The 12876-nt window shown below is 35.4% G+C and overlaps 1 protein-coding gene across 1 annotated transcript; it reads right to left on the reverse strand.

Moving 5' to 3' along the window:
- Positions 1-3409: 3409 nt before the first annotated feature.
- Positions 3410-12573, reverse strand: LOC105437578 (neogenin-like). Its single transcript, XM_030996944.1, has 7 exons — positions 12297-12573; positions 11382-11693; positions 10502-10575; positions 9221-9485; positions 7553-7773; positions 6091-7127; positions 3410-5380 (listed from the first exon to the last, which is right to left on the reverse strand). The coding sequence occupies exons 1-6, from the start codon at positions 12316-12318 to the stop codon at positions 7005-7007; spliced, it is 1017 nt and encodes a 338-aa protein (XP_030852804.1). The 5' UTR covers positions 12319-12573; the 3' UTR covers positions 3410-5380; positions 6091-7004.
- Between the last annotated feature and the right edge of the window lie 303 nt (positions 12574-12876).

A 12876-nucleotide genomic window follows, 5' to 3' on the forward strand; every position in this document is an offset into this window, starting at 1 on the left:
CTCCCTTGCACTACATCCTGACTTATGGATCCTGCTGAGTATCGTCGTAGAAGTAGAAGTAGAAGTATGCTGTTCGAATAGATTGTTGAACTTCTTCTCGATAGTATCTAGCCTACTATTAAAGCCTTTCATTTCACTCAGTACATTATGCAGTAGTTGTCGGCAGTCTGCGTCATCATTGAAGACATCATCTGGCTTTTCATGTTTATCTTCAGCTACATCACCAGCGGCATTCGTGTTCCTTATTTCGTCTAGGCCTACTGCATTTTCTAGTCTTTCAAGAAGGATCGCCTTTACTCCGTTTGTTTGCATACCTCTTTTCTGTAACTCAGCACGTAGTTGCTTCACGCGGAGTCCACGTAAATTTGTTGGTAAAGTTTCCATTGTACGTTGCTGCGTTGGTATCTGCTGGTCCTTTGCGTAACTTAACTGGTATATGGCGCAATATTTTTGCGCACAATTGTTTTGATGCTACGCAGAGTGTTCAAATTTGAAATATAAATTCGCTAAAAAACTGGATTAAAATTTACGAAAAACGAATATATCTCGTAAAATGTTCACATACCGTCGAAAAGAGTAAAATGTCCACAATCACAGGAAAATTTCCAAGACGTAGATGTATAACAGTCAAAAGAAAGTGCACTATAAACGCACAAAATATGGGAATTTACGGAGCACCACAAACACACGTCTGCCTCTGTCAATCGCAAAAACAGTCTTCTTATCGCAAAAACAGTCTTAAAAAAGCAATGTTATTAGGCACACTCTAAACGGTAGGAGGGAGAATAGCCCAGTTCGCCTTGATTTGTAAATATGTTTATTTGTTCATATTATCACATGTTTATTATTGGTCATATTATCACATGTTTGTCTTCGTTCATATTATAATATTATGTTTGTCATTGTTCATGTTATCACATGTTTATTATTGTTATACTATTTGTATATTGATACTATGTTGTAAATATGTTTGCACTCTCATACTCCGAGAGGGGGTCGATAAAGTGAATAAAATCTTACAATCTTACAATCCATCCTCTTCTTGCCCTCCCTCTTTCTTCCCTGTGCCCTTCTGTCTCTCTCTAGCTCTCTCCCTCCCTCTTTCCTTCTCTCCCTCTCTTTCATCTCTCTCTCTCTCTCCCTCATGTGCACCACTCTCTCTCACTATCTCTCTCTCTCTCTCTCTCTCTCTCTCTCTTCAGCCTGTGAGCTGTTGGTATAATTTGGTTATAGAAAATTCAGAGTTCAAAGTATTTATAACAGGTTCAAAATGTGTGTGTGCGTGTGTGTGTGTGTGTATGTATTTACATGCATTATATATATACATGTGTACAGGTGCGTACGCAGGGGGGGGGGGGGAGGGGGTTAACCCCCCCCCCCCTCAATTTGTTTTTATGTGTGTGTTTTGGGGAAAAAAAACCAAAAAATGTTTTTAATACAAAAATAAAATAATAAAGGGTGACAAAAAAGTGACCTTATCCCCACCCCCCCCCCCCCCCCCCCCCCCCTCCACTACTGAACGAAATATCGGCCGGCATAATTTCCAATTGCCGGGACAAAAATAAAGTGCTCTTCCGTCATTTCGGTCTACGCGCGAGCTGAAAAATTACCCTGTCGCGGATTGTCAATGGGGGCGCTGTTGATTGTGAACCAAAGAGATACTGTGAACATGGAGAGGATATCTATGATTATTTTTTCATTACAGGCCCACAGACAAAACATAACAATTAAACATACTTTAAAATAAAGTTTGGTCGCATTTAGAGTGTTTCGGATTTGTAAACGCATCCTGAGGATTATTACATGACAAATTAGTTTCAGCGAAATCACCTTGACATTACTAGAAAATAGAGAATTATATAACGCAACTATAATATCGGCCTATGAGCACGAATAGTATATCGTACACTTAAACAAAAATGATGATTATTAATAAAAACAATAATGAAAAGGGAAGACGTTTGTTGGATAAAACTAATATGTGCATATGCGTATTCTTCAATTGAGTATTGAATGTTTTTACAATACAAATGAATTAATATTAAAAAAACTAAGTAAAATTTACCTTAATCGGGAAAGTTTTATACAAATTTGGGGTTAGTTCTTTCCAAACATACAAGTTGTTATTCACCCAGGTAATATCTGTACTCAACTTTGTTTTTAGAGTTGAATTTTTTAAATGAAGAACTGTTTTACTGGTACATCTAAATAATAGACTAACCATTATGCAAGAAACATGAAATACACGTCTATTTATAAGTGTGTGTGGAGCCCATTTAAGAACAACACTTGACAGTGCCGATCAGGTTCTAGATCTCACAAGTGTTTTAAAAATAAAGAAATGAATAAATAAATATAATGGCACAAACTTCGCTGACATTCTGTCCAATAACAGATCAGAATTATTGACAAACTACAAACTACCTAAAAGATGCTATCCTAAAATAACTCGGAGGAATAGGGAACGCCGATATTGAAATGCAATCCTACCCCCTTTTTTCCATAATTTGCTAAATGCAGGAATATATTCCACATAAATACTCCCGTTACTGTACAGCGCTTTGAAACCAAAATAAATGTAATGAACTTCCTCAAATAACGTATGTCCAAAGATACACACTAATTTGCTGATAGTAATTTAGGCACACCGGAATACTAAATAGAATCGAAACTGGCTTTGGAGAGGAAACTGGTTGTCTTTTACTTTCGATTTTAATTTCCGTTTATTCATCCTGCATGTAGACTACTTCAGTAATAGCACAGAGTCGCTTTTTATCTAGGACTTATCTGTGCTAGTTGTTACTTGTTTTATTTATTAATTGTTCTGCATAATTATATTAAGAAATGATAGATTAAAACTATCTACAGTTTTGACACGATCGTGAAAGATGTTAATAAGTTGCTTCTTAATGTGACTCAGATATCAGAAAAACACCCCTTAAAAGCAATTATTTTTGTAATGGAATAAAAGCATCATATCATGCACACAATTCTATGTTGAGTTAAAGATTGTTATCAGTTAATTTGTAATAAAATGAACCACTCGTAGTGTACATTACGAAGGAACTATCAGATCTTATGAACTTCAATCTACAATCAGTACAACCAAAGTACAATATGAGCTATAGAAAAAAAACTATTGCAAAAATCTTTAAGGATTAGCTGCCATTAAGCTCAATATAATTATGTCTTTCGGTATACGTATTTATTATTTATTTCGCATCTTTATACATAGTATCATGTTCAGCTACATAATCATTACGAAACATTGTTAAAAACATTAAAATAGGCAGGCTTACAACAGGGCTCTGTTTAAAAACAACATAAAAATGACAATGAACAGTATTATATATAGAAATGACAGGGGTAACGAAGGCTAACACACACACACACACACACACAGACGCGCGCGCGCGCGCGCACACACACACACACACACACACACACATCCTGTTATTCTGGCAATAACGCTTCTGTATGAAATGCATAATTTTTACATAAGTTTTGTCCAATACCTAAGTGTCATCGACATGTTAGTTGTTACACTTGGACCTAAATGATTTGATAAACATTACTTTGCTAAAGTCGCTGGATTCCTTGATTGTAAGGACATAATATATATAATGACTGACAAAATTTATATTCCTCGTATTTTACTCTATAAAAGCAAAAAGGTAAATATTGAACACAAATATTTGCTGTGATCTATAATTGATGTACATTACATACATGGAGAGGGAGAAGAGAGAGAGAGAGAGAGAGAGACAGACACAGAGAGAGAGAGAGAGAGATGGAGAAAGTCATTACGTTAACATTCATTTATTTTTTATCTTTTGGTGAAAGGCCGCAAAATGTTTTCACCTATTTTAAATTCAGGACAACTGTCTTTAATTTTTTTTTTAAAGAAATTCAAATAATTCGAATTCATTATCTGTCTATCCTGGCAACAATGCTGAGTTATTCATACTTCCTGTTAAACTGTTGATGCAATATGGGAAGGTTAAACTTATTCGGGGTTGTGGTGAATTGGACCATCATTTCCATAGTCCTCAATTTAGACAATTTGATAGAAATACGGAAACAAAGGCCTCCTAAATAATATATATTTCATCGTTTCCAACGATTAACAGCAAATAGCCATCTACAAAAGGTGATATTAATTTCATTGCAACTTCTGATGTCATAACGATGTTTATATATACAACTCATTAAACTCATATACAAAACGATTTTCATCAAGTAGATAAACGTATGTTAACAATTATCGTCACATTATATACGCAAGTAATAAAATATCAATTATCGATTAAAGAGATCAGAATCATCAGATAAATTTTCTTCAAAAATTCTATGATACCCTTGAATGATATGATTGGAATAAGTACTCTTATCACTAATCATACTACGCATTTACAACGCTTACTACTTGCACAAGTTACTATTATTGATACATTCTAGTGACTGTGCTGTATGGAGTATAACCTTATCCACATGAAAACTTAAAAAAAAATCTTAGATTTTGTTGCTGCTGTTTACATGACACGATCGCAACGACTTTAAAACCTCAACTCATCAGAATTCAAGCATGACGTCAGTGTCATTTTCAAATTCACACAGGTAATACGAAAGTCCTTGTGATCGTAATACAAAGTTTGTTAATCACTGTTTTTATTCTTTTGGGGGTGAGGGGAGGGGGGGGGGGGTCGTTGGTCACATTTTACGAAAGAGAGACATTTGCCAACATTAATGATAGTAAAGATAACTTTAGTAGAAGAATGCTCCGTACCAAGGTCTTGCAATCTTCTCATATATTGTTCCTCATTTTGTATACCTTAATGTGTATGAATAATGCAATTAAAAACAATATCACAAGCGTGACAAAACTGACAATATTGCGTCGAAGTTTTACATACTCCCCTCCCCCAAAAAAATCAGCAAAAAAGAAAGAAATTGACATATGTAATCATATTTAAGAACTAGTAAGTAATATGTAATAATCTAAAAGAACTAAATGTTATATTTATTTAAATGTTATTGCTCGCACACATTATATTTCTTAAGGAAGGGGTAGAGCCTAGTAGGTTTGCCCCCCTTTCGCCTCCTTTCAGAAGTTAACAACGTCCCATGTCATTCATAATGCGGACAGATTTAGCAGTCAGCATTCTCAATCGATTTCAAAATATTCTTCCTTCCTCGAGGACCCTCTTAAATATTGATATAATCTGTATCACCCTGTGGTACCGATGTTAACTCAATTTCTTGGTAATCAGTGCCTTCATTGCTGACTCGTTCATACAGATCCTGATAGGTATTTGCAGTTTCTGGCGATTGCGAATCATCATGTGTGCTCTTTTCACTCTCTCCTTTACCAGGTTGTCGTCTGTGTTATGATAACGTGGAACAACAATGAACTACAAGTGCATAGTTAGGCAAAACAAACATAGGCCTATGCCCGTATTCTACTAACATTTAAACCCGAAGCGGGGCTCATTATGTTGAAAACCATGATTAATAAAGGAGGTTTGTCTGAGGTCTAAGATTTAATTTATTAAACGTGATTATAGATAGATCCAGGATCGTTAAACTTGATTAGTAGTAAACATATACGGAGCATAACTTTCAGTCTGACTCCATGATTAGATCAGAGTAGACTCTCGCTATAGATAATGGCCATGTTAAAGGGATATTTGAGTTCTTGTTAAACTAAAGCTGATTACCCCGAGGACTATTAACAGATAACACAGTTATGATACACGTCATAATGTAAAATATAAATATACCCAATTACATGTATGATACTCTTTTCCACGAGGGCCCAACTACTTGTGTAGCCTGCTGCTTAATTTTCTAGAATGTTGTTTGTGATAGAAAAAGAGGAATTAGAATCCACATAGTGAGAATTTCTGTGAAAAGCACTTCAAACTTGACTGCTAGTATTCAGATGGGCATAAATACATTTCCACTGAATAATATGAAATTTATTTTGAAAACCAGTACAATTGCTCTACATATTAAGCATATTGAGGGTCGTCGGAAAATTTTGGCATTGACATGCATTTGAAAACTGATGAGAACCAAACATTTTCATACCTTCTGAAAAAACCCACAATCAGGATGATACAGATAACACAGATAAGAAGAATAACAATTGATGGGATGAGAGCAGTAACAAGTAGAGCTCTAAGAGAATATCTAGACTCATCACCTAGAAAATACAAGATAATGGAAACAACAAACAAGTGAATATTCGAAAGGATACATCAGAACATTTAGAAGAGAATTATGTTAAATCATAAATATTGCATAAAGAACAAAAATATGACAACCTTACCATCAAGCAGTACTGGAAATTATTATGAACGACAACAAAATAACTGAAAAGAAAAACTATTATATCAGATTACCTAGAGCTTCTAACGGTTTTGTGGTAGACCATTCACTAAACCAACACCATTGACCGTTACCCCGAAGGTAAATACTTTTGAAGGTTTGTTACCACCGAAGGCTTATACTTCTCAAAGTTTGTTACCTCGAAGGTGCATAATTCCAAAGGTTCGTTACCCCGAAGGTTCGTATTTCCGAAGGTTCATTACCCCGAAGATTCGTTACCCCGAAGGTTCATATTTCCGAAGGTTCGTTACCCCACAGGTGCATAATTCTGAAGGTTCGTTACCCCGAAGGTTCATATTTCCGAAGGTTCGTTACCCCGAAGATTCATATTTCTGAAGGTTCGTTACCCCGAAGGTTCGTATTTCTGAAGGTTCGTTACCCCGAAGGTTCATATTTCCGAAGGTTCGTTACTCCGAAGGTTCATATTCCCAAGGTTCGTTACCCCGAAGGTTTATATTTCCGAAGGTTCGTTACCCCTGGCCTGCTATAAAGTAAGAACCTATTATATATGTATGTCTGTATCATACCACAGCTATTCTAACGTAAACAAAATGCCTACAAAATGTCAATTTTAGGGCACGGTTGTATATTTCCAAATGAATATTTGTATGTACTCACCAAGAGACTCGTTCTGACCATTTCACATTTTGTATCAATAATTTCTTTTTTTTACCTGTCAATGGGGAAGTCATTAAAGGTGACCATTTACCGTATCCAGCTCCATTCAAAACTCGGACCTGAAGAAAAGAGGGATGAAAAGGGGATAAAATTTGAAAAATGTATTTAAATTAATATCCACTATTCCTGTTATCTGGAATATATTAACGTCAAAATAGCTATCACTTTAATAACGTAAACCAACATATCACCAAACTGTCTACAAGAAGACCTGTACTCTCATTGACAATACATAACATGTATGGCCTTCTTTATACAGCCAGTAAACAATAATTGATTACAAGAAATGGTACTACCACAAACAAGTTGAGTTTGCCTATTTCATACAATTGCATACAATTTAATCAGTTATAATAACAATGACTTGTTTTTTAATTTCAAGGCAATCATTTTAGGTTGTCCATGGCCCTCCAAAGTCAAGTACTACTTTTATTATTACTTTCTCCAAATTCCTTTACATTGAGACAGCACGCAAGAACTTTACCTCAATTTCAAATTCACTGTCTCCTGTCACTCCGTCGGTAATCTCATACTTGTTACCCATAACATCAACAATTACTGGATCAAGTGGTTCTGGTTTTGTCTGGGTGTATCTTAGTTGGTATCCCTGTACATCTCCATTGAGGTGAGCAGGGCTAGCAGCATCCCAGCGCACAGTTACAGTTTCAGAGGTCGCTTCAACACTTACAGTGGGCGCAGGGGCAACTACAAATACGAAGAAAAAAAAACATTGAAAAGAAGTATGGAAATTATCTGATGAAAGCACATGCTCGAAAGGCATAAAATCCTAAATCTAATTACTGGATTTGTGGAAGCTTAAATTTTGTTGTATTTCGTTTCATAGTTTGAAATAAATCGATGTAATGCAATTCAAAAGCTATTTAAAAAAAAAAAATTTGATTTGAGGAAAAGAAAAATGCAAGAGAGTTGTCATATATATTGTTATGTGAGTGATATATCTCTCACTTCTCATCCTCATGGGTTTGAGATTGTTTACGAAAAAGAGTCAAAATATAATTTTCTATAATGTTTTCTAAACCAGAAATTATAGTCGCATGGCCATGTTCCTAAACGTTTCCCCTTTCAAACTCATCTACTCATTTGTTGAATCATTGTTTTTGTATTTCTACTTAAGATTTCCAAACACTCAAGCTCAAGTTTCCCCTTCGAGTTCATGCAAGACTACAAGAACATAGACATAACAAACAACATAATTATAGTGATCTAAATGTAAGATCTTACAAAACCTTAACATTTCTAGAAAGATACATGTTTGGTTGCGCCTTTTTAAGTTTCATAATGTTTAGAAATGATCTCATTTAACCTTTAAAATATGTTAATAGACATGCATACCGTGTGAGTCAAAAAAAAGTTTACACCTAGAAAATTGCTAGTTATTTTAAAAATCTTCTATGAACAGTAAATTAGTATACATCATATGAAAGAGTGCTTTATCCCAAATATTTTGGTGCCAATTTTGTTTGGTATGTGTTCACGCTTAGATAAACAGGAGGCATTGTTTGCGAGAGTGCAAAACTCGACTTGCGCCAACTTAAGTGATGCCTACAGTATGTATTATGTAAGGATGAGCGGAGTGAGAGAATGAATTAAATGTATCAAATGAAATGCATTGCATATGCATTTTGCCTCAACAAAGTCACACGTACACACACACGCGCGCGCACACACGTTCGTTGATATTTGATATTTGATATGTGTGGCATGGTCAAATTATTAATATAAGGAAATTAAGGATGTTATTTGGATCTGCAAAGACCGAAATAATACCCAAATCCCAATTGTTTGATTCGAATATCACATAAGCAACTTTGGCGCAAGTCGATTTTTGCACTTTCGCAAACAATGCCTCCTGTTCATCCAAGCGTGAACACATACCACACAAACATGATACCAAATGATTTGGGATAAAACACTCTTTCATAAGATGTATACTAATTTACTGTTCATTGATGATTTTAAATATAATTAGCAATTTTATAGGTGTAAACTTGTTTTTGACTCACACTGTATATACCTCCTTCAGTATCATTACATTTGGAAAATTATTCATGCATGTAGTTTCATTCTACTACTTCACATACAAGCATTCTCATTTCATCACTAATACAAATTACGCTGTTTTTCCTCTTACGCATTTCCTCTGTGATCTGTGTAAAGCCCTCTCCTCTTGGCGTCTCAGAGTCTTTATTGTAGACTACAACCTGGATGAGATACTGGGAGTACGGTTCAAGGGTCAGGGTGTGTTCAGTCGTGGAGGTGTCAAACGGAATATCGATGGAGTTCTCAATGGGGTCAGCCGCCCTCTTTGAGATCCCAGACTGGATGTCATACCGAGTGAAGTAGATGCGGATTCCTCCCACTCCACTGACACAGTTAAAAGCATTGGATGGAGGATTCTACGAGATAAAAACATACAAAAGCCTTACTAAAAAAATAAAATATTGTATCTCATAGTTTTTAGTTTAATTGTTACATAAATAATATAATATTTCCCATGGAAGGAAGCATCATGGTTTATCCACTTCTCTTTCAGGAAGACAAAATAAATATAGCTGTATCCTGATCACTACATTCCGGAGTACTGAATTTTCTGTTGCACGGATTTGGAAGGTGAAAATCTCAAAACTGTTTATAATATTCCGCTTTTATATAGCGTCCAATACATTGATACAACGATGTGTCTATAAGCGCCTCACATAATCCCCAGTCATCGGATTCAGGCTTACCAGCACACAATGTTTGCACGTTCTCCCCCGCACGAGGAGCATTAAAAGGTCTAAAATATGTAAAAAAAAAAAATCATAATTGACAAATTTCCTAAGGGTATGTTGGCAATAGATTTATTATTATACAAAATAGAGTCCTTTAATATCTGAATTTTGCAACGGGCAGTTTTTTTATTCACCACAAATTTTATAATAATAATAATAGTTAGCTCTTATATAGCGCATTTAATTACCGAAGGTAATACCAATGCGCTTTACAAATGTAGAAGACAATAGAAATAAAGACATATATAGAAATAATTACATATAATTATAATCAAAACTTACAACTTATACACACGTTCATAAACTCTTTTTGCTCTTTTACAGAAAATGTTCGAGATAACTTTTCTGAGGGCTTCAAAATCACTGTTGGGTGATTGAAATCAGTGAATCGCTTGACTGATATACTTATCATATTTGACAAAACCATAGTGCTTATATACACCAGGTTCTCGTTAGGTTTTCAATTTTAGTGTTCCCAGCTTTCAAGGAATTCCTTTCTACCTGGTTTAATTTGACACCTTGGTCGAGAATGGCGAATGTAGATAAATGTCTTGCCGGAGCTTGAACCAACAACCTTCACATTTCTAGTCAAAATATCAAAATACTCGTGCTCAACACATCTGGAATAAGAATTAGCTTACCTCCCAAGATACCAATATTTCTCCAGGTCTAGTCCCCTTAGTGACGTACACGGATGACGGTCCTCGACTAGGAGCTTCATACACAATACAAATAAGATCCAAGTATTTATTATATTAAAACATTTTAAATTCTTTATCTAGGTTTTTTTTGCACTAGACAATATTTAATACAATACATTGCCATGAAGTTTAGAGGTAAATTAGAGGTAAGAGGTACATTTTCATCATGGTTTGGCTTTCAATTGTTTGTCAATACAAAAATAGTATTTTATTGACAACTTGACAAGTCATGAGCCTGTTTTAAATTCAAGAAAATATCACAAATTATTCTAGTTTTTTGTCAACATTTTTGGCAGTTAAAACTGTCTAAATTATTATTTCTTTGTAAAAACCTGCCAATTAATGGTACTGAAATTTGTAATGCACTACTGTGCTTTAACCAACCTGTGAAAGATGAATCAAGTTGATATTGTTTTGATACCATCATCTTGATATACTAGGCATATAAGTATGAAACTAGATGTTTAAATGCAATTTAACAAATACACTGATATTGAAAACACATAAATGATTCCTGGTGTTTTTCTTTCCTAAGAATTAAATTCAATAATCTTATTATTTGTGAATTTTCTTTTTAATTAACTTGTTGATGCATACATAATCAGACAAATAATTTCTTGATAAATTTGTAGTTGATATTCTTTTCAGTTTAGATAAATGAAAAAAGGGTGCAAACATGAATGGATCAATTGTCAAGGAAAGATGCAGTGTAGTTTTAAGTCACAATGTAAAATCACATTGGATATACCTTACTAAAGAAAGCTGAACATGTGCAGAAAATGTTAAAAATCTGAGATCATATTAAGCATTAAGAACTTACGTGAACATTGGGTGGTCCCTTCTACCTCCATTCGGCTTCCACTGCCTCCTACTCCGGGTCTAAATGCTGATACACAAAACATGTAGGCCGTATATGGACTTAGACCAGTCACTGTTTCAGATGGTGCTAGGCGGTCATACCTCCTAACCTCTTGCTCTTCTTCTCGTGAGTTGTTCAGCATGTAGTAGACACGGTACCCGGTGAGAGGAGGATCACCTATATCTGTTGATGCATCCCAGGCATCCCACATCAGAGTAATTGAGTCATTGGTTGCTCCGCTCACGACGGGTGCACTAGGGAGTTCTGGCTGGGCTACAGTGAGATAAAGAAAACAAATTATACAATGATCCAGTGAAGATTGAGAAAAACGGAGCATTTCTGAAGTCAAACGATTATTTCAAATTGTGTCAGACAAATAGCAGAGTTTGGGGCAAATATTTATGTATTTCTCCTGTTTTCCAACAAGAATAAGGCTTTCTTTAGTCACAAATATCTGGAAACAGCCTACAACGAGCTTATAATACAGAAAGTTTTTTTATGTCGGACCTCTGAAACCAGTATTGAAATTAACCCAATGTATACTGCAACCAGCTGGTCCCTGTGTTAAGTGTAAGGGAATGGGAAAATACAGAAGTCAAAGGATTAAAATAATCATCTTACACAAGCATCATAGTTTGTAGTAATGAGTTCTGGTAACGAGGTACATAACTAAAATCAGTGAACTAAACAAAACTTACTTTTATTATCACATTTCTTTTATAAAGGTGTCGGTCTGCCAATGACAGTATCATGAGGAACATACATATAAATGATGGTGCATGGGGGGGGGGGGGGATCCCTGATAATTGTTTTGTATTTGATCATTAAAACATAGTAATGTGTTTGTATATTACAAAACTACATCCATCCACTTACTAAATTCCCCATCGGTAGTCATAGTGTCACTAAAGAAGTTGTTCACATCAGAGAGAGAGCAGACAAACAATTCTCCAACTTTCACATCACGCACGAGAAATAGAAACTTTTCATTCGGGGGGACTCCATTTCCACTTTGTAATATGTTTTCTTGTGTATAATTTCCACTGCCAAATTTCCTGTAGAGATTGACCACTGGAGGCGTGGAGATGAGATTTCCACCTTCCAGGCTACAGACAAAATTGGCGTACTGTCCCTTGTTGGTCTTTCCACCACTAACTGTAAAAGCTACCAAATGAAAATGAAAGATAGTTAAACTAACATAGTTATGCACGATAATGTTTTCAGGAGATCGATATTCATGTAATTACCTCCCCATGCAGCAGGTCCGTGTAGATCCCTTCTAAACTACCAATTTAAACAATTATACATAATAATCCGTTTTTTTATATAGCGCTCAATACACCGATCCAACGATGTGCCTAAGCGCTTTACAGATATATTATTACCCCGGTCATCGGATTCAGGCTTACCCGCACACAATGTGTGCACATTTTCCACTCCCTGGGGAGAATTCCAG

The sequence above is a fragment of the Strongylocentrotus purpuratus genome, unplaced genomic scaffold (genome assembly GCF_000002235.5).
Source record: "Strongylocentrotus purpuratus isolate Spur 01 unplaced genomic scaffold, Spur_5.0 spur5_scaffold_3, whole genome shotgun sequence".
In the NCBI taxonomy this organism is placed as follows: Eukaryota; Metazoa; Echinodermata; class Echinoidea; order Camarodonta; family Strongylocentrotidae; genus Strongylocentrotus; species Strongylocentrotus purpuratus.